Source organism: Astatotilapia calliptera, chromosome 3 (genome assembly GCF_900246225.1).
Source record: "Astatotilapia calliptera chromosome 3, fAstCal1.2, whole genome shotgun sequence".
Classification (NCBI taxonomy): Eukaryota; Metazoa; Chordata; class Actinopteri; order Cichliformes; family Cichlidae; genus Astatotilapia; species Astatotilapia calliptera.
Genome location: NC_039304.1, coordinates 25,637,677 through 25,660,511, shown reverse-complemented (window position 1 = coordinate 25,660,511; position 22,835 = coordinate 25,637,677). Strand labels below are relative to the sequence as shown.

At 41.8% G+C, this 22,835-nt stretch overlaps 1 protein-coding gene across 1 annotated transcript; it reads left to right on the top strand.

Moving 5' to 3' along the window:
* Positions 1-242: 242 nt before the first annotated feature.
* usp12b (ubiquitin specific peptidase 12b) lies at positions 243-21,214 on the top strand. The gene is made up of 10 exons (XM_026162574.1): positions 243-453; positions 6,601-6,681; positions 6,901-6,984; positions 7,993-8,122; positions 8,667-8,956; positions 10,051-10,127; positions 10,222-10,305; positions 12,789-12,986; positions 15,569-15,647; positions 20,345-21,214. Exons 1-10 carry the CDS (start codon positions 406-408, stop codon positions 20,444-20,446), a joined length of 1,173 nt encoding a protein of 390 aa, XP_026018359.1. The 5' UTR covers positions 243-405; the 3' UTR covers positions 20,447-21,214.
* The last annotated feature ends 1,621 nt before the right edge of the window (positions 21,215-22,835 follow it).

The following is a 22,835-nucleotide window of genomic DNA, read 5'->3' as shown; positions in this document are numbered from 1 at the left end:
GGTTATTTCTAGTAGACTGTACCATTTTTTTTATCCTACTACTGTCCTCATTTTCCCTCAATAGAGTCTAGCAGCTAGCTAACTTGATAGCTAGCTAGTACTGTACAATGATAGGAAAAAGAACAGCTCTAAAATACATTATTTAAAGCTTTCAAATGGCCAGTGAAATTCATGCCCAAGAAAAAAAAACAACTTTTGACCACACCTGTAAACCTGCTTAACAGTAAAGGATACGTTAAGCCATTTTATTTTGAAAATCAACCCCCTCCCCGGAAGCTCCCTCTGTCGGTCCGTGTGCTCTGACAGGTTTATCAAACAGGGGCAGAAAGCTCTTTCGGAACTCTGCAGCCGCAGCGGCTCTGATTATTTCACCATCGGGGTTCGGTCCAACATGGCGGCTTACGGATGGAAATACTGATGACAGTCCGAAAGATCGCCTCGATTTGTACGATGGTAAGAAGCCGAATCCGGTGCCTTTATCCGCGGGGCGTGAATACGCTGCGCCTCTGTCCGGTCCCCCCTCCCAGGGACGCTAGGCTAGTAGCTGCTCCGCTAGCCTGTTCGCTAACCTCACAGACAGGACAACATAATTAAAAGAAGAAAAAAACATCAGTCAGTCAGGGTTTCTCGGGAAAGTTGTAGAGCCTGCGAGGAGCATCAGTTTACCAGTACTTATCCTGCACCTCTGTGTGGAAAGAAGGAGAGGAGCTTCACGGGGAAACAAAGCGTGTTTTAACAGCCAGCCTCGGTTTGTTTACGCGGAGAAGGGCGAAAACTAGCTAGCCTAGCATGCTAGCTCTCACGGCAGCAGTCTCTGGACTCGGCTGGATAAAATTTACGGGCCTTCAAAATGACAAAGTTGTTGTTGTACCATTGCGTATGTAAGTCAAAGGTGTGATAGGCAGACAATGGGCGGATGTAAACAGCTCAGCCAGCTGACTGCTGCCTGTTCATGTGTAACTGGTGGAAAATTTCCAGCAGTTCCTGTCATGGGATACACCCTGGATGCCCCCCAACCCCCACCGTGAACCTGCTAATAGTTTGGCTTTACTTCTATAAAAAAATAAAGAAGCCTTCAACAAGGCAGAAGAGTCCGGACAGTTTAAAGGAAACCAAAGTTGTTGGGAGTGACTGTGCATTTTCTTTTTGCTTTTTTTATACCGCCCTCTTTATCAGATCTGGAGCCATGTTTACGTTTGCACATGTAATGCTTTGTAAGGAGTTAAATAAGATTTCCCCAGACACACTCCACTCGTTAAAGAGAAGCTGTAGGTGAAAACGTGAGACATTAACACTGCCTGGTTTCCTGTTAATGTGACCAGCTCTGCGTTTGCTTCAAGCTTAACCTCTGACTGTAACTTGTCCTGTTTGCATGTGCTGCACCTTTCAGAGGAGGACAGATGGTGATACAGATGCTTTGGAGAAGCCTGCTGCAGTCTTTGTCAGTCATTTGTTGTTCCCGTGTGTAAGCTCTTATCCAGTGTTTTGTAACAGCCCAGCATCTACGAGACAGGAAAAAAAAAAGTTTGATTCGTCTCTGCTACCTTTGCGGGCTACGAGGTGCTGGCCGGATGGTGCTTGTTTCCACAGAAAGTTGATTTGGTCGTATGGAAAGTGCGAAAGCCACAAACAAAAGCTGCACAAGCCACAGCGGGGCACGGCCGAATTCAAGCGTTCGTCTGCCTTTGACGTGTGAGGCGGAGGACCTTTGCAGGGTTCAGAGCGTTGGTGTTTCCACAACAGAGCAGTGAAGTGCATCTTTGAAACAAACTGCCTTTGCTTCCATCGAAGGTGGATTTGTATTTTTAAAAGTAGAAGCTTAAATTACTTATTATTTACACATTCACCTGACAAGCAAAGGATCCTCTGGTTTGATCCAAAGAGGGACCATAAATCCCCCTCTGTGGCTGTGCGTCCATTGGGGGGGGGAAAAAATCAGCCAAATTAACATGCAAGGCTACAGAGGCCTAATTGTGAATAAGGGAGCAGCTGAGAGTAGCACTATGTGGCCAGAGTATCGGGAAATTTCAAAAGAAAAATAATTATTTAATCTAACCTTAACTGAACCAGGATAATATGGTGTGAGATTTAAAAAAAAAAAAAAAATCCTGTCCAATCCATGGCAGTTGCGTAGACTAGTAACACGCATGAACATGCACACAGCTAAGCTCCACGCGATGAAGCCTAAAACCTCAACAAACAGGGTTAGTAATAACTGAACCAAACTGTAAAGTTTCAGTTTAGTTTACTGAGATTTCAATTAAAAAAAAAAAAGTACCAGGGTTAACCCTGGGTTAGCCTACATCACTATGGTAACAGATAGTTCGAGATTAGAGATTAACAGATATGCCATGACCACCTGCTGACTTGTCAATAGTAAGTAAATAACGTTACTCGGATTGTTGCACTGTTTGGTAGTACAGGACCCTGGTCCAACTTAAACCACCTTAAAAGTGTATTCAGGGAGAGCAGCTGCTTGAGGTCTAGTAGGTAGATATCGATATATTTGTAGTTCAGTGTGAACTTTGAGGAGAGACAGAAGAAATGAGTCTCGTTGTCACGCTTTATAAGAAAAGATGGGAGCAGATAAAACCCGTTATTACACACTCATTCCCAAAGTTACATTCCGATCAGTCATGCTTACATGCCTGGTCACCACTCAAACACTAATTTTGAGCTGGGAAGATTACAAAAAAAATCCGCAGAAATAAAGGAAAGAAGCTTCATTTTCTTTTAAAACGCAGCAGACGCGGCTCGTCTCGTGGACTCGAGTTATTTCGGAGCACGGGGGCAGGAAAGGGCAGACAGACTAATGCTTTCCTAGCATCCTCCCGACCGATCGTCATGATTAACAAACCCGATCGGTGTCTGACAAAACAGCCACTTAAGAGTTTCCACTCGCGCTGTTTTCTAACAGCCTTTCGTGCTGCCCCGACTTCACTTCAACTTTCATTTCCACCAGTGCAGGAAGTGCAGCTCGTTTCAGAATCGGCATAACCCAAAAAAAGAAAGCACGAGTTAATTAAAATGTGTGATTTCAGAGCACGCTTAGACCGTCTCACTCTGCACGCAGATGTTTGCTGTCGTCTTTGTTTGCCTTTCTGAGATCAGTGAGCTTGTTTTTGTTTACAGCCCCGTGCTGCTCGGGGGTCGTGTTTGTCTGTGACTTTAGAAAGCGTTAGCATCATCATCATCATCATCATGCCCCTCGCCTCGCACTGTTTCTCCCCGCTGGTGTAATTTAATCCTTGGTTTCTAGCAGGACTGCAGGGTTATATGTCAGTGTTATTCAGAAGTGTTTTTATTGCACTGTCACGTAAACACAGCCCTGCTTTCACATCCACGCTGTGCTACAAATAGGGCTGAACGATTATGGAAAATAATCTAATTGCAATTTTTTTGCCCCAATATTGCGATGCGATATGCGATTATTTTTTAAGGTCTTTGTCTTCTGTATTATTAAACAAAGACAAGCAATACATCATATAGTATGGCCAATACTATATTACATTAATTTTAAACTGTTCTTTCCTGGAAGACAGACCTCTGTTATGATGACATGAGGTGATGCATGAATTGATGACTGACATTTTTATTTAACTTCTTCAATCACAACCGTATATTTGAACATACACAATAGTTTATTTTTAGCTTACAAACATCTGACCATAAAGTGCTGACAAGGAACCCTGGTGTAAACATTAAAATGAAAGTCAGTACAATGTGCAGATTGCAGAAATATACATAAAAAAAATCAGTGGCTTTACCACACTCAGTTTTTCGACATCTGTGAACTACTAGACAGTCATTCAATTAAAAAATAATATTAAATAAATAAAACTAATAAATAAAAAATACACACATCTTACTGATCTCTGCAGTCAGTAACATTACACATAAAGTGCAAACATAATAGCAATTGTATAAACACACACAAACACGCCTTTAAAGTTTAAAGGCGTGAAATTGGACGGTCTAGCCTTCTGATTAGCGTCACCGCTGTCTCGGTGGAGTTTAATAAACTCGGCCGTCTGCTTCTTGCTATCTAAAATATAACCAGACACTGGTGTAAATTCTCGACTGTCTCATACTTCTGTTTAATAAGTTTTCTGTTTGACGTTTAGTCAGCTGTGTGAAAACCAAGGAGGAACCCACCCGGGGGATTAATAAAGTTTTATTTTATCTAATCTAATAACTTTAATCTCAGCCAAACCGATTTACTCACGAACAAACAAAACACTGAAAAAAGCCCAACAATAACATTTTTAGGTTGTCTAAGTGACGTATATATTACGTTTAACCCGAGCAGCGAAACTCCGCGGTGATCTGAAAATGATGTGCCGGGAGTTGTGCCGTTCTCGGCCGCATCAGTAACCCTCGAGCTCCCGGCTAGCTATCCAGCTGGTGGGTAGCAGACGCCTCTGAAAACGTCGAAGCACTTTTGCAAATATGGGATATCTTGATAAACCGAGCAGATATTTGATGTTTACACAACTACTTTCTCGCCTGAAAATATGTTAAAAGTTTATTTTGTGACCCAGAAAGATTAGTATGAGTAATTTTAAAACTTAGTAGCGGCCGCCATTGCTGGAAACTGGAGTTTGGCTGGGCCGCGCTATGAATTCTGGGATATGGTAGTAATTTGGACAGCCTTCGGCGCGTCGCTGTGACGTAATCGGTCTACAAATGCGGCCTCAGGAGGATGCAGCCCATGAATTGTATAATATAATCGCAGTATAATCGCAGCCTTTGCGGTTAGAAAATTGCACTTGATCATGTCGCGATATTATCGCAAATGCGATATATCGTTCAGCCCTAGCTACGAATCTGTCAAAATGCACTTCACATAAATGCAGTGCTTCTTTTAAAAAACATTTATTCTACTGCAGCTCAAACACAAAACAAAATCAACAGGGCAGTGCTTTCACTTTGTTATGTTACTTTAAGCTTCTTTGCAGGCTTGCCCTGAGTGGAAGTATAGAAGCAAAATGCACTGCAAAGAAAACAGCTCAGCTCTCAACGGGGGGGGGGAAAAAGTCATGTTGAATATCTATAATATGATATGGACTGGGTAATGTGTGAGGAATGGAAGGATGCCACATCAGGATCGACCTACAGAAAACTGTGGGGTGGTAGAGTTGTGTAAGGACGTCAGGCTCTCAGGCCACCCTCATGAAGTCTGTTTCTGATTGTTTGGTGAGAGACATTCACATTCTGCTGGAGGTCATTTTGTAGCTCTGGAAGTGCTCATTCTCGCAATGGCCGACCTGGAGGAATAAGACTACCTGTGTGACCTCTGTAGGGTCCAGTTATGGCCTGATGACGATGGGGGTTCAAATTTGATTAATTGTGGGATTAATCAATGTGGGACTAATGTTTCAGTCACGTTAAAGCTATAAAAACAGGGCTACAGCCTCGTTGCAACAATAGAAATCGGTGGTTGCTCAGCAATTGAAAACAGTTCTAGCGACCAGAGGTGTGGAACACCCTCAGCTTGCGGGTCACCACAGTCACAGAGCAGTTGCACAGCAGGTCTCCTGGTTTTAGGCAACTTGTCTCCAAACAGTCAGATTCAGGCAGTCACTCTTGCTGTCTAATTGACAAACACAGCAGTCGGCCTGATTCAGCTGTGCCAGTGCAGTAGTGGGTTTGACTCGACCAGTTTGCAGCTGGTTTTGTTCTGGTTATGCTGCCATGAGCTTGTGTCATTTTTGTGGTTAAGTTGTCGTTGCAGAAGCTACGTCACAATTCGTGGAGGGATTTTTAAAAATGTTTTAAATTTCTGCCTTAAATCTGTGACGTTCCGATCAGACTCGTTTGCACTAGTTTGTTAACTGACGTTAAGTTTTGAGCAGCTGTGACACAATCAGTCCAAGGGTCAACTCGCCCCCGTTCAGTAACAAACTGATGGCAATAAAATAAGACTGCTATCTTGATGAATAAAAGTTGCTTTGACGACCTGGGCGGCCCAGTCTGTGTAACAAATACTTCAGAGGAAACGAGACTGCTAACTTTTTGCACACATTGGGAATAATTGTGGTCATGTGTCTGTGTCTTTGAGCCTAAAGTCCCGAGTTCTCGGTGTCAAGAAGGCATCTTCTCTTTTTACCTGGCTAGATCGCCATGGTAACTAATGCTGAACACAAACTGGACCGCAGCAGGTTATGTTGAAGTCATGCAACACTATCCCTCTAGATTGACGGAATGTGTTGCCCTCACTTTAGTCAGCTTTCACATTTTGGGTATCAATAAAATTGCTTTTCAGCATGTTTTTAAACGGTTACATATATGTAGATGTGATTAATGGGGCTCGTCAGTGTGCAGAGGAAAATAAAATGCAGAAACCGAGGATGTGAAGTGAAAAACAAAGCTGCAGCAAGCAGATGGCTGAAAGTCCAACAGAGCAGAGAGAAAACAGAGCAGGAAAAACTGGAAACTTTGAGGAGGAAATTAGGACAAAGGAAGTTTTTAATGGATCATTTTTCATTAAAACAAAAACACTGACTGCAAGTTGTTACACATCCAAAATAATATGAAAATGTTCAGGAAAAAATAAATAAAACAGTCATTCTTTTCCTTGTTTTAATTCTTTGCTTGCAGGGCGCCAATGCCTCTGCCTTGGAAAAGGAGATTGGACCGGAACAGTTTCCCGTAAATGAACACTACTTTGGCTTGGTTAATGTAAGTATCTGGTGGTGGCCGTGCACCTGTTTACCTGCTGCAGACTGCAGAGCACAGCCAGCAGCTACTAATCATGTTCGTCTGTTTGAAGATTCACACCGGATGTTTAGTTGTCAGGCCACTTCTTTAGCACTGCTGTGGCTTATTTGGTGTAAACGAGCAGAAAATGTGCCTTCCTCTAAATCCCCTGGCCTTCTCTCTGTTCCTTTTTCTTTCTAGTTTGGAAACACCTGCTACTGTAACTCGGTGCTGCAGGCTCTGTACTTCTGTCGACCGTTCAGGGAGAAGGTGCTGGCGTACAAGGTAAGTAATGAGAGACGAACTGTTGAGATGAAACCTGGTGCCCTGACAGAATGCACACACAGCTAAATGCCATATTGATATGATAGAGAGTTACACGTTTAAGTTTTCATAAAAAGCAGATGTTTAAATTGAGCCAAATCTGGTGCTTGGTTTGTGGTGCAATGGTTCTCATAGGTTTTCATCTTGTATACCATTATAGCCATTTGATAGCCTCAACTTCCTCTTTGAATGTGTTAATTTGAGCTTATTTGAACTCATTTGTATTTGGATCTGGATTTCTTAGAAGCCTTCCTTTACAAATATTGACTTAGTTGCTGCAGGACGGCTATCAAACTGCAAAATTACACCGGGGCTCCACAGCCTTGATTTTATGTAGGACCATAACCAGAATTCAAACAGCTGAGTGAAGTCCTCTATCGCAAAAAGATGTGACGCAAGCAGTGAGTGCCCTCATGAGTGCAGACTGACTAAATTGCACGTTGGCAGTTAATCCCATGAGAGTCTCATGGGCCTGTCCAGAGGTTGCAAGTGTTGTGTACTCCACATCTGGGCAACCAACTACTAAAATTCAGTGAAATCACGGAGCAAACTAGTTGCAAGGAAGTTGTCGTCCTCTTTTGACTCTGTTGTGATGGAGCCATAAGATTGCTTAGTTTGTCAACATTTAGAGAGAGTTGGGGAATGGCTGCAATCACAGTAATGTAAGATAGTGAAGGATGTACCCTCCTCGATTCAGAGATGGTCTATCTTGTAAATGGCCTCCTTGCCCCCCCCGCTCAAACCAGCGTTCCTCTCTGTCCAGAATGTGCACATCCTCATCATTGAAAGATTTAGGTTAACTGACGATTCATTCATTCTTTGCTATAGTTCACATAACCTGACTTCCATAGAGTAGATCAAGTATCAAGGTTCAGGCTAGTGTAGTACCATAAGATAATGTTAAACTATCTCTGAGTTGCTGAGGCTTTTACAGCGTAACGTTGACTATCTCAGTCTTCTTCTCTTCAGGTGCAGCCTCGCCGTAAAGAGTCCCTGCTCACCTGCTTGGCTGACCTGTTCAACAGCATCGCCACACAGAAGAAGAAAGTCGGCGTTATCCCGCCCAAGAAATTCATCTCACGGCTGAGAAAGGAAAATGGTGAGTGACTCTGCATGATGCTGAACTTTGTTTTTTCTTTTTTCAGAAAGAATATTCATTGAGGTCGAACGCTTCGACTCTGCAGCTCTGCCAGATTGTGCAGCTGCTGTTTGTGTACGAAATAAGAAAAAAAAGTCGAAGTAAAATCGGAGACTTTCCTCCGTCAGTCGCTTGTTTTAACCCCACTTCCTCTCACTATTGACGAGCACAGCTGAGGCTGGCGGGGGAGAAAGGGGATGAGGCAGATGGAGTGGGGAAAGGAAAAGAATGAGAGGAATGGGAGGGTTATCGCAGCTGAAGAAATATAATTGTCAGCCAGATCCTGAAGGGGAAAGCAGATGTAGGAGAAGACGACAGGCTCCTGATTTGCTATATTTCTCATTGCCAGCATTCTGATTGCTCTTTATTCTTTGTTCTCTTTTCTTCTCACGTCTGTTATTTCCTATATTCCTCTTTCCACTTCTCTATTCTCACGCCTCTATATATCTTTATGTTTTCTGTTTATGTTTCGTTCTGCTTGCTATTTTTATTTTGTTCCTCTCAGAGCTGTTTGACAACTACATGCAGCAGGACGCCCACGAATTCCTCAACTACCTTCTCAACACCATCGCTGACCTTCTCCAGGAGGAGAAGAGCCAGGAGCGGCAGCAGAACGGAAAACTGGTTCAGAATGGAGGTGGAGGAGTGGGAGGAGGGGGAGTAGGAGGAGGCAGTAGCGAATCAGGAGGAGGAGGTGGAGAAGTGGAAGGAGGGAAGGAGACGCAGCAGACCTGGGTGCACGAGATCTTCCAAGGAACGCTGACCAACGAGACGCGCTGCCTCAACTGTGAAGCTGTGAGTGGCTCGAGTACTCGGAGTTTGAACTGCAGATCAGTATAAGAAGATGGGCGTGACTTTAAACCTGAATTCTTTTTAATGGTCAATTAAAGTAAAGTCTATGGAGGAACGGCCCTCTCATCCAAATCCTATAGTAGTTACGTTTTCCAGGAAGTCCAGACTGTTCCCTGATTGTTCCCTTGTCAAACACAGAGTGTGTATTCTGGAGTGTTTGTGAAGGCCCATGTCTTGTGTATCTGTGACTGCCTCCAGCTGGCTGTAGCACCAAAATCAGTCTCAGCAAATCATATTCTTAATTGTCCAAGTTCAAAGTCAGGCTTTCTTTGTGTTATCTGGTTCTCTAAAACCTGAAACCCCAGTCAGAGATGATGATGGTGTGAAGAAGTATGACGATGGGGGTTATCAAATTTCTGTGTTAAAGCAGGGCTTCCTGTGGGCTCATGTGAAAACCCTTCCCAGGTTATATGACTCTTCTTCTGCACAAAACAATCCCTCCGAGTGTCACGTCCTCCAGTCAGAGACATGATCAGATGACTATAAAATAGTGTAAAATCTCCAAAGAACACGAAACAGAAGAATGCAACAGCATTGCAAATGAGATTAGCACACAGAGGGGCAAAATAAACTTTTGAAGTTAAATATTTTATCACCAAGCTCAGTGCTGCTGTTTATTTGTGATGACTGCAAACTGTTGTGGTTCAATCAGTGGTTTCAGTAAGGTGCAGATTGACAGCTTGCCCATATTAAATAGAATCAATATGACACTTAGAATAAGCTGTAAATAAACAAATCGGTGAAAGCGTCACACTTCCAGATGATTTTAACCCAAAAGTCTGGACCTGCGTTCAGTCTATGTTAGCGCGGTGTTTTAAAAGAAGAGCCTGTTGTAACACAGGAAACTCGACCCAGCTCTCAGCAAGCCATTAATCTGGCTTCTAGACTTGACTACAGGTAAAATCTGTGTGAGACACTGAGTATTAATTTTTATCTTAATTTTCCACTTTGCTCGTTTAACCGATCAGGTCATTAATGCCGTTGTCATAACGACACACCATGTGACCTTGGGCGTTCGCCCTTTGCTTTTGTTTCAGGTGAGCAGCAAAGACGAGGACTTCCTGGATCTGTCTGTGGATGTGGAGCAGAACACGTCGATCACGCACTGTCTCAGGTACGCCGAATTTATTAGCGATCAATAAATAAATAAAAGAACAATTAAAGGATGCTGGCTGATCTCAGTGACGGCGTTTGTTTCTGCTCATCAGGGGCTTCAGTAACACAGAGACATTATGCAGTGAATACAAGTATTATTGCGAGCAGTGTCGCAGCAAACAGGAAGCCCAGAAAAGGTGAGTGACATCATCATCACGTGACTTTTCTGATTTTCTTTCATCACCTTTTGTTTTTGCTGCCTTTAAACCAGCTCTGTTACTTGACCTTCAGATAGCACACAGAGCTCTTACCAGGGAACTCTTTCACAAAGGCTTTTCCCCCTGATTGTTAAGTGCATACATTTCATGCTGTAGGATCTGCTGGTCTCAGCAGGTTTTCAGATGGTGCAGAGAAGCTAATGTAAACAATGAAATCCAGTATGAAAAGGTCTCTGACGGGCCCTAAATTAAAAACAAGTGCCAAAAATGTGTTTCTTTACTTTATTGTGAAGTAAATGAACATTGATGGCATTTCTGATGATGCAGGATGAAAATACTGAACGTTTCGTCAGCTATTGCTGCTCACAGGGAGCACCATTTCCGAATGTAAGTAACTGCAGGGCCTTTTACATCCTTTATCAATGAGCCGCTGCCATAGATGACATGCTGCCGACGTCGAAGTCTGAACTGTTACCATCAGGTGCCAGCAGCAGCATTACAGTAAAATATTAGTGGCACAGCATTATTTCCAGTGACAAAAGCATAACTTTTAACCACCTGCTTTTCCACCGTATAACCGCGTCAGCTATTTCCAGCCACCGTTTGCGCTTCATGTCATGTGGAGCACGGCTAGCGAGCGTGTCAGCGATGCACTCAAGAGAGTGTGTGTGTGGGCTTGTGTCGTTGTTGTGCAAAAAATCCTACTTGCTTTTTTTGCTTTTTTTTTCTTTTTTTGCAGATTATGAGTGTGACAGGCACTCTGGTCACTGCGAGCAGTCATTATGCAGTTCAGTGTGTCCTGAGTGTGTGTGCGTGTGTGTGTTAAGCATATCCAAGATTTCGCTGTAATTTTTTTTCCTTCTGTTTTTGTACACAACCTGTGGCGACTCAAGTACATAAAGCATTTTGTTGACATGGAAAACTCTTGCTGAGGTGGTCGAGTCGGACAGAAAATCATAATTGCAGCTTTTGAAACGCCACGCATTTGTTGAACTTTTAAGAAAAGCTACGTTTGTCACTCATTACTAGACTTTCCATCTTGGCTAAGCTCTGAAATAAACCCAGCACTGATGATAAAGCGGCCTCACAAGCTCACGTATCAAACATGGTGCAGTTATAGGGTTAAAGAAGAGATAAAAGCACATCTCTAGAAACCACAAAACCAACTTGTTCAAAAGTAATTGATGTTGGGAGCCATAACTGCAGTTAAATTTACATTTTAATTAGTTATATTCTTAGTGGTGGTAGAAGCACCTTCAGGCATAATCGGAAGCTCTTGGGGGCATGCTTGAGGTTTTGTTACACGTAAAATTGAAACGTATCAGACAGTCTTTAACCCTCTCGAGGCAGGCGTTGCCAATTTGCAACAGTTAAAAACTAACAACCTGATTACCCCACATACATATTTTATGATTTTTTTTTTTTTTTTTTTTACTCAGAAGTACCACTGCAGGACTTGGTTGTGCATTAGCAACAAAAAGTTTAATTTGAGCCTGAGAGGGTTAAATAAACTGTAATTTGTTCAGTAAAAATCTAAGACAAGTCACTTTCTTGTTTTTATTCCATCAGAGTTACATCAGTCTATCATCGCTGAAGCATGAGCTCGTGCATGTTATCAGCTGACTCTGTTCACTGCATGATGACCAAACACTGGTTTTCCATGAATACTGATGTTTGAGTTTTGATAAACCCGGCGCTGACGGTGCAGGGCTGTAGTGCTTTGCAGACTGTAGGAGCGGTTATCACAGCCTGTAACTGTCACACAGCTGTAAGTGCAGTACAACCACTTGAAAGTTTCTCTGAGTGGACAAATTTGTTCCATTAGACGGTACCCTACAAACCACATCTGATGTTGCTATAGCAACCATTGCCTTCCTGTTACATTCTGAGAAGTTCGTCATGGGCGTCAGTCTAATGCGAAGTCTATTATTAACTACTGAACAGCAGCTGGACGTCCCTCTGTCAGTGTTGCCCTTTGATATGAGTTTCTTTTTGTCTTCTTCTCTGCTCGCGATGGCGTCCGTCATACGGCGCCACATTTTGTTTGTTTGTTTTGTTTTGTTTTTTTTAAATACGTACCATCAAATGTTTTTGAGAGCCCGCTAAGTGCACCAAGCACCATCCATTAGCTTGAAAGGCCCATGCTGACACCAGCGTCTGCAGCGTGCAGAGCAGCACAAACGAAAAAGGTTCTCCCAAATTAGGGGGAGGAACACAAAACGTGCTCCTCGTTCCTGACAGGAGGTCTGTGGACTGGCGTGGAAAGCTTTCAGCCTCTCGGTTTATGTTGGGGAAAGATCGATCGTACTTTTTTGTGTTTCTGCTTTTTGTAATTTCGAAATGAAAAGGTTCTTTTTTCTTTTCTTTTTTTCATCCAACAATTCAGTCTTCAAAGATAAATATTTTTCTGCTCTGAAATATATATATTTTAAATCAATATTTCTCTCATCTCTCTCACTCAGGATGAGGGTAAAGAAGCTACCCATGATCCTCGCCCTCCACCTAAAGCGCTTTAAATACATGGACCAGCTGCACCGCTACACCAAACTGTCCTATCGCGTTGTCTTCCCCCTGGAGCTCCGCCTCTTCAACACGTCCGGGGACGCAACCAACCCGGATCGTTTGTACGACCTGGTGGCTGTCGTCGTGCACTGTGGCAGGTAGAGTTTATTGTTTTATTTCACTTTAAATTTTTTGTCTTGAACTTGATGTGAATGTTTGCAGCTGCATGAGTGGAAGACGTGCAGTAGAGCACAAACTAGTCTAGTTTGTGTTGTATGGTTAAAAATGAGCAGATCAAGCTTGTAAACAGTCTTGTTGAAATGAGTCATTTAGTCTTCATAACAGTCCGAGGAGCAGACATTGTTCACATTATATGTGAGTAATTTGCTGAATGATTATAAAACCATTTAATACTTATCAGAGTTTTAAGTGTTTCTATATTGCATATAAATAGCACCCCTCCCCCAACCTTTTTTTAATTTTTATTTTTATTTAAAATTTTGCTCCAACAAACTGCCGACATTTCAGTTTCCAGATCTTTCTTCTGATGTGAACTCTACTTATGAACCAGATGGAAATAAGGCTTCATTTCAGTTTTGTAACCTTTCGTAAGCCGACCTTTATCATCATCCCACTGTGTTTTTGTGAGGGTGTGTCCAGTGAATAATGCGATTGGGCTTTTCCATGTAAAATAACAGAAAGGTTTTTTGTTTTTTTCCCCTTGTCACTCATTAAATCCTCGCTGTTTTCTCAGTCTTTCAATGACCCAGACGTTATACTGATGGTATAAAAGAGAATGTTTAAACATTATTTTCAATTGCAGTTGAAGAAACTGCTCTCAGCCCTGACCTCGCAAACATGGGGAGAACATGCAAAATCCACACAGAAAGACCTCAGCCTGAACTCAGGACCTTCCTGCTGTGCGGCAACGGTGTTAACCACCGTGCTGTTCATTATGCCAAATTTTAAAAGACCGAGATGTCGACCATGGAAACGGTCACCTCAAGGCTTCAAAACACGACTTCAAACACTGATGGATGTCATTATGGTAGCTGTGGTGTGGTCAATCACGTTAAATGCACTTGGTAGTATTACGGTAGTGTCAGATGTTACAATGTAAAACATTTATAATTTGTACTACCCACATCAGCTTTATCGACTGTATGTACCTGATCTAATGTGTTGAGGCTTGGGTTTTCTGTTAACAGCAAAATTTAATTAACACTTCACCTCCAGGGGGCAGCATATCAGTAGATGTTTTCACATAACGCACTGCTATTTAATTTGAGATATTCTTTCTCTCAAGAAGCTTTACTTTATGCTTTAAGCTGCCACTGTGCATAAAAATCAGCAAGTAACTCATTGCGCCATCTTGTGGTTGAAATTGGCGTTGCCCCAAAGTCCAGCCTAGTTGATCTTCAGTCGATATCTTTGCAACACAGTACACAGATATTTTTGTGTTGAGTCACAGCTGCTGTTTACTCACATTTTTATGATGGTTTTAATTGACTTTGGAGTTTTTTAACAGTTTTAAATTTTACAGAAAGTTCTTTTAAACCTTCAATTATGCACTAAATAAAAGGATATGGAAATATGTTTGGAAACATCTGGTTTTAAGTAATTTGTCTCTTGATTCTGTTTCAGAGGACAGAGGGAATATTCCTAAAGTTATTCGGGTTTTTTTAATTAGAAAATACTTTGCTCATTAACTCATTCATCAGATATTTATTGGATAAAGATATAAAGAGGAAATAAGTCCATGTGTCCCTGTAAACACTGCATTGCTGCGGTTCTCCTCGGGCCGCTCGTTGTTTGAATCGGTGTCCATTGGCTCGCTAAGTCCGGTCGGCCGATGAGTTGACGTCAGCTGATGTGTAAGCGAGCATGTGCGAGTCATTAGTCACTCGACTATGTTCCTCCTGCTGATGAGATGTAATCTAACACTGGAGCTTTCCTCAGGAGGACAGACGTCCTGGATAAACACAAAGACTGTCTCGTGCTGTGCTGCGTGTGGATGTGAACATCTTTCTAACAGCAGCGTCGGTTCATCACCAATGTTTTGGTCTCTTTTGACAACGTGAAACAACAAAAAACAGCAAAACATTTTCACAATAAATGATTTTTTTTTTCCAGTTTTTAAAAAATAATCCATCTCTGACTTTGCGAAGAAGAAGAAGAATTTCTTTAAAATTTATAGTATTTATAGGATGAGGAGTTTATGTAGGAGTAGGTAATAATGTTCTTAGACTACACATTTTTCAAATCAGAGAGCTCATTCTCTTGACAATACTTAGTCAACAGGTAATACTATAGTTTTAAATAGATCTAATTTTCTGTTATTTCTTTATTATCAGTTTGATCTGAAGGTCAATCTATTGACCTTGAAGGAGAGGTCAGAGGTCAAATGTTGCATTTTGTTTTTTTTAAATGTTGACAAAAAAACAGCACACTTACAAGTTATCAGGCTTTTTGTCAGTTTGCCACCAATAAATCATTAAGAAGACCTTGAAGACTTTACTGGATGTAAGCCGAATTGTAATGGATTGTTAACATAACCCTGCTCGACACCCCCACAAAGTTTTATTAGAATTCATTCAAAACTTTTCCAGCTGTCGTGTTTAACACAGAATGACCCACAAACACTACCAAAAACAAAACCACGCTGGCAGTAAGGATGATGAGAATCATCACGACTCTGCTGTCTTATTTCTTAATGCGTCTCTGTGTCTGTGCCCTGCAGCGGTCCAAACCGCGGACACTACATCACCATCGTCAAGAGCCACGGCTTCTGGCTGCTGTTTGACGACGACATCGTAGAGGTGAGAAGCGATCTTCTGCATTTTACAGGAAATCAGACGTCTATAAGTAGTTTTCTCTTTTTTTGTGCTGTTACAGTGGCAGATGCTCACATTAATCGTAGCCAATAAAACTGCAGAGCTGGAAATGATCATAATGAGTCTAACAGACCCCCTTAAAAAGACCAGATCGGTTTAAAGGTGGTAAAACAAGTGTGAACTGTTTAAATTGAGCATCAGCGTTTCAGCTCACATCAGACTGAGCACCCACTGAAAGATTAAAATTCCCATCTCCACATAAGCTTCCCATCTAATCCAATACCAGACAGGAATTCCAGGCTCACAGTCTATCCTGGCTCTCCCGAATGTTTTGTCTGGACTTCCTGCAGCGGGCCGACCTGCATACCTGAGCCTGATGAGGAGCTGAAATTGGGTTTAGCGATGGGGATAAATGATGACGGGTGGATAAAAGTGTCCATTAAGGAAAAAAGATGAGAGATGAGAACATACCTGCTTTTATTGGACATTTATCTTTCTCCTTTCTCGCTCATGGTCACCGTGTACCTTCTCTTAATTGAATCATTACTCATCTCAGTCGTAGTATTATAAACTGAGATGACCTGCACTTTTTTTACATTACAAATATGAGAGACTGCTTCTCTGTGTGCTCCAGCCCTCATTCCTCCTTTAATTTTCACCGTCTCTGAGCAGGTGGTGCAGACATAGAGGCTGAACATGTTTTTTTTGTTATTTTGAACTTTTACACAGCAGCTAATGATTTCACTCCCCCCCCCCCCCCCCCCTCCGATGAGTGTGGTTGTCATGAAATTGCCGTTCTGCTGATTACCCGTGTGCTTCTGCTGCAAAACCATCTGCTTTCCTCTCTGATGTGGCGACAGCGGAGGGAAAACATGGCTGTCTACATAGTAACAACAGTCTGACATCCTTGGAGCGTGATAGTGCTCAGCCCCCGTTAAACGGTTTCCCAGCTCCACTCAGCACGCTGTCATCTCAGTAGCTGACATGTCAGCAAGGAAAAGACGCAGCACTTTAAAAACATTAAATAACATGGTGACACTTTGATGAACCATCAATCCAAACAGGGAGATCTGCCAGCATCTATATCCCTGCCATACAGGGAGTGCAGCTCTGCTAAGTTTGCAGTGTGAGCCGATGGCCTGCTGTAGCTCTTTAGCCACTGGCGGCCCGCCACATCACGCGGCCTAAGCTTCGGCGTGCTGCTGTGTTTCAGCGAAGTAACCTTTCAGTCTGATGTTTTTCTTTCTTGATGCCAGAGGGAAAGGTATGGCACAGCAATCAAACTATCAGCAGCTCGCTGGCTGTGCAGTCGTCACGATGAGGCGTTCCAGAGCTTGCTGACGTTTAGTCTGTAGTTAGTGGTAAACGAGACACTGATCTGCAGATGTACAGTCTCAGCCAGTGTTAGCGTCCTTCATTAATTCTCAAATAACCTACGTCAGGAGTAGTTATTTTTATTAACAGTGTTATTTACAAGGAAAAGGCTTATTTTGCTGCGTCCCTAGATGGGATAGGCTTTCTGTCGTGTTCGGAGCCTGCTTATGGGGGGGAGAAAAAGAACTGTGTTTGCAGTAGAAGTTGGTGAGAATGGTCTCTGCATATGTACTGTATTTTGTTTTTGTATGTAACTGTATTCTGTTACAGTTAGCGTTTAAAGAGGTGGTATTTAGAATACAGTTACTTTGAAATAAAGGGATTACACAGCAGTCTTTTCCTGTTTCATATATTAGGCTATGCCCTTTCAGCAGAAATATTTCTGCTGAGAAATATTTTTAAAAATTATTGTTCAGAAAATGATTTAATATGAAGGCAGTAGGCAGAGTGTTATAGGCATCGCCCTAAAGAATGTAGCCTCATGGGCAGTGTAGTCCGGTTGTAAGTAAGCTATTAAGACTCGACTACACTATATTTGTGTTTTCCTCCGAATCAATAAGCTCCGTTGGAGCAGCCTTTCAACGCCTCTCTCTGTCTCTCGCTAGCAAAGTTGACCCAGACAACAAAGTAAAGCTAGTTTTTGGCTACGAGCCCGACACGAACCCGACGTATTAGCCAGAGGCCCCTTTGCTACGGTTCAGAGCTGCGGACCTGTTTTATATACGCGCAATAGTTTTCTATACGAGGTCGCTGCAAAAAGTGCAGCCTTACCTAATGTTAACCTACTGTTACTCATTAATATCTATTATCTATTAGTATTTAAAACTCTAGTTGGTATTGGTATGGCGATTAACCTTCAATCCAAAGTAATCCAAAGTATTCAGAATACGTTACTCTCATTGAGTAGCGTAACAGAATACGTTACAAAAAAGATTTTGGGGCATGTAATCTGTAGTGGAATAAGTTTTAAAAGTAACCTTCCCAACACTGTACATCAGTTCCAACTGGATGCTGAATGAATTGGTTCGCGTTAGCCGTTGCAAGACTTTTCTATACAGTTGGATAAGAATAACTGACACTATTGTACGGTGGCTCTGAGAGTTCACATGCACTGCAGCTTAACAAAACACCTACAAATGGAAAAATGCTGCAAAATTACACAAAACACAAGGAAAGTTGGATAAAACACAACAGCATATATAAAAATATATATTTTATATAATATTTTTTTTAAACTGTTATGTTTGTTGGCTTGACCTACAGCGATGACTTAAAGCCACAAAACTAACTGCAGTTTGTCCTTATTTTTTTTTTAATTGTGTGTGTGTGTGTGTGTGTGTGTTTGTTTTTAACTTTACCATTTTACAGATTTGTGTAGTTTTCTGTAGCTTCAAGCAGCTTTTTGTGGATATACCCACATCCATGTTGTATCACAGTTAATTAGCATAATCGGAGGGAAAAAGTATAAAGTTCTAGTTGTATATAATCATCTGTTTTAAGCTGCTCAGCCTTACTGCCTTATACTAAAGGGGTGGTAGAAAAAGACAGAAAACGAGGCATGTAAAACACATCTACAGTCGGGGTGCACTTTATGAGGTGAAACAGTATACTTTAATGCAGTTCAGGACACCTGTGCCCCCAAAATATTCATTTTTATGATGCTTGTAATGTTTGGTTTTTCCTTATATAGTCACACAGGCGTTGATTTGGTTATATTATAGCACGAGAGGTCACAGCTAGTGTTTTAGAAAATACTTTCAAGCATTTGGAGGTCATTTTAAACACACGTGCTCCTCTCTGTGCATTCGCAGTAGCAGTTCAGCCAAATCAAATATCTAACGTACACGTTATTTTCCCAGTTAGAATGGTTTATTTTGCTTTAAATCTCCTCGGCAGTAGGAGACATCACCCTGCTGTTTGCAGGAAAGAGCTCAGTCAGTCATCAGGGACTGATGGTTAAAACTGATATAAACTCCACAGTATTTTTCCACTACAGCGGGACTTCGGCCCGCTCAGACATCTGGTCTGGAAGATTCTGCTGAGTCTGCAGAGAAGAAAGATTAACTTATTTTTTATGGTTTGTGGAGATTTAATCTGCATGCCTCTCTCTGTTTTATATTTTAGCTTGAAGTCTTTTTCTGATAAGTTATTTTGATCCCTTTTTGGCTGCTTGTTTCTGCCATTTGCCTGTTTCCTCGTGGAACTCAAACTTATTTAGTTTTCTACAATTATGACGCCGATATCTTTCACTCCAAAAGTGCAGCTTTTGTTTTCTAGCTCCCATAACTTTACTTAACCCAGAAAACTGCTGGATTGAATAGGAGCCAGACAATATTCATCAATTATCAATATAAGCAAGACTAGATGTGCTTATAATAGGGTATGTTTCAACCACGGTGGAAAATGTAAAACGAATTTTCAGAGACGACATCCAATAACAAAAGATGTAAAAACCCCTAGAAAAGCTTAAGTGACATTCAGAAAACAAGATAAAATGAAGATAAAACAGTACAATAAAATAAATAAATGGTAATTTATTTATTCATTTTGAGAATTGTGCACACAAAACCTTCCATATAAACATATTGTTTCTTCGTTCCTTATTTATGCACACATTTACTAAAATGGCGCAAGTAAATGGATCATTTTAAACTGCACTTTATTAATTCTCACATTTTATGACTGGATCCTCGTAGAAACTCTTCTTCCCACTTGTGCATCTTTGCAGATATTTGGATAGTTATTTTGAAGCCTCTGTCCAAATGAATGAGGAGAGGTGCCCTAAAAATCATGGTCAGAAAATGCAAGAAACTATCATTCAAATTATTATTATTTATTTATTATTTTTTTTAAATGCCTAAAATTGGGTAACTTTGCAGAATAAGTTTCGTAAATATTTTTTTTCCTTTCTTTTTTGTAAGATATATATATTTTTAAAACTGTTATATGACATTGCATTTTCATTTTACGGGGCCGTCGGAATCATTGACGAAGACAAATTCTTGTGCTAAGTTTAATAGACTACAGCTGAGTTTGATTCAGTTTAATAAAATATAAAGTATCAAAGTTTTAACCGGTGAGAGTTACAGCGTCTCATTTGTCCATGTGTATACTCTTGTTTCATCATGGTTTCGGTCCTCTTGTATTAGTTTTTATTTAGTTATTGTCTTTTGTTTATTGGGGGTGTTGGAAACCTATTGGCCAGTGAAGTTAACACTGCTTTGAAAGCAAAAACAAGGAGAACCAGATCCAGGTTATTACTGTATCCTGATACGGGTTCTAACGTCTGTTGTCGTCTTCTCTCGTAGAAAATTGACGCGCAGGCGATCGAGGAGTTCTACGGTCTGACCTCGGACATTTCCAAGAACTCTGAGTCAGGATACATCCTGTTCTACCAGTCGAGAGACTGAACCAAGGCGGTCGTAAGTCCCCAACAGACTGTCACTCAACAGAGGGGGGAGGGGCTTATGGCAGCCACCTGCTCCGCCCTCACTTAAGTATCCAGGCTTATTTCCTGTAGGCGGAGCTGCACTGGAGTGCCACTCGGGACGGGTTGAGACGTGTGCGGCAGGTCTTGTGACAGCCTTCTGGATTACCGTTCAAATCCTCTGTGTCCACACTGCTGCAGCAGAGCACCTTAAAAATATATTTAAAAAAAAACATCCACTAGAACCCCCCCACTCCCCCACGCCCTGGCAGATTCCACAACACTCGCTTTGCACTGTGGGCAGACTGACCAATCCAAGAGGCTGACATGTGGAGGACGAGCAGGAGAAGATGATGCGGCATAACCAGCTGTTTTGGGTGCAACTGGTGTCGGGGGGTTAAGGTCCGAGTCGGCCTTTTTTGTGGCTTGTTGCACTGACACGCAACTCCCCCAAAGATTCCTTTAACGTCCCACCTGTCACAGCAAAACCACTGACACTACCTGTAGTGAGTGAACGGCTTGAATGTGAGCGCGGCGCTTGGATGATAGTTTGCGGTGTTTTGTATAGTGAAGTTTTGCCAATCGCGTCCTGCGCAGTGTTACAGGCGATGGTTGAAATGGAAACCAGCCACCAGGGAGGTGCTGATGGAGCTGAAATGTTCCCCACACTCATGAGTAAGGCTCTTTGTTTCAGGTTTAAAATTCTTAACTAAAAAAATAAAGAGAAAAAAGTGAAACCCGTTGACCAAAAGTACAATTTGCAGCTTATATAATTTTTTTAAACAACCCTGTTTAAAGAAAAGAATACTTTGCCACATGTTATATTTTTTTAATCCAATCCTTTGGATCACCAACAGTCCTGTTCTAGATTCCAGAGCATCTAGAGTGTCTAAAGCCACTCGTGGTGCCACAGTGGGGGAGGGAAAAGAGCTCAAAGGAAGTATTTCAACAGCATAAGCTAATTTTTAAAATGCCAGCTTCTCATGGTTTTGACAGCAAGCACACGCTCCTTTGCTCTCGAGGATGTGTTGTTGTAACATGTCTGACTTTTTTAAAGATGCCACAATATGCACATTTGTACTTTTTCTTTTTCTTTTTAAAGGGACGCACTATGAGACTAGTGCTTTTTTTTCCTTTAAGTCAGCTCTGATATCCACTTTACACACTACACGACACGCAGTGTCGAAGTTTGTCGAGTTTGTCTCATGTGCTTATGGATGCCTCTCTGCGCACACACGCCTTTACCCTTCTACAGCTGGTTCATCTCGCAGTTTCAGCCACGCCAATTTTGACTCTGGCTTAAGTGTTTTTCGTGCAGCTGCAGCTCTGGCAGGCAGTCAGGTTTTTACATAACACGTTTTCCACTCCAGAATCGTAAATTGCAGCCTTTGGTAACGCTGAGTGATGCTAAAGGTCTGCGGATGTGATCCGCTGATGCTCGGCTACACGGTTTATTTTATTGCAGTAAGACCGTCTCTTTCGCATGTTTGTCTCGGCCGCTTTTAAATGGCTTCCCCTCCTCAGCATCAACAGCAGCTTCAGCTTTAGGGGCGAAGCATCCTGTGAGATGAGCTGCATCGTGGTTATCTTACTGTTTCTGAAATGCTCATTAAATTGCAGCCTGGGCTAAATTGAGTTACTTGAATGTTAGCGCTACTCTGGGCAGCTGATTGAAGCTAATTAATCAGCTGAGCGTTTAGTGATTCCAGTAAGTAGTGCTTCAAGTGATCACATAACTGGATAATTTTGGGCAGGATTTCTTCTTCCTTAGTTAAAAAAAAGAAAAAAGTAAAACTTGCATATGTAGGTAGGTTAGACAAAAAATGATTAACTGCAGTCTTCCTTTAGAGGGGTAAAAGTGGGTTACATAGTAAAATTCATAAATATAACCACGATTTATGTTTACTTTCTCTCTTCTAATTTCAGATGATATTACAGATGAATGTGTTTGTGTAGATTCTCGGTGATGTTGGTCTTCTCAGCTTTAAGGAAGAAACTGCACTTATTCATGTCTAAAAACAACAACTACTTCCAAAGGGTCGACCCCCCATTAGGGGTTAGAAACCTGAGAGACACCTTTTGCATTTAGAACTTTTTCAAGCTTTCTTTACTACAGATTCATCTTAAAACTGCTGACAGGCTCTGCTGCCGTCTTAGTGGTGCTGAATTCTGATTGGCAAGGCTTCAGTCACACAGGCCTACAGACAGGTCGGTGATTATCTGGTGACCAAAAGTTTATCCTCCAACCAGTTGGCAAGTGGTTGCTTGCTTTTGCCAGGGTACTGCATCCAAAACCTCCAACTTGTGGTCGCTTTATCGATATTTGACTTTAAAGGTCTCGGTTTTCCAGTTTGCGTCACACATTTTGCAGT

What these genes read in the sequence shown, in the direction of transcription:
- usp12b (XM_026162574.1), top strand. Translation starts at nt 406, where the DNA reads ATGGAAATACTGATGACAGTCCGAAAGATCGCCTCGATTTGTACGATG. An exon ending in AGAAGGTGCTGGCGTACAAG is followed by an intron (nt 6,985 to 7,992) that starts GTAAGTAATGAG and finishes TCTTCTCTTCAG; the next exon opens with GTGCAGCCTCGCCGTAAAGA. An exon ending in TCGATCACGCACTGTCTCAG is followed by an intron (nt 10,128 to 10,221) that starts GTACGCCGAATT and finishes TCTGCTCATCAG; the next exon opens with GGGCTTCAGTAACACAGAGA.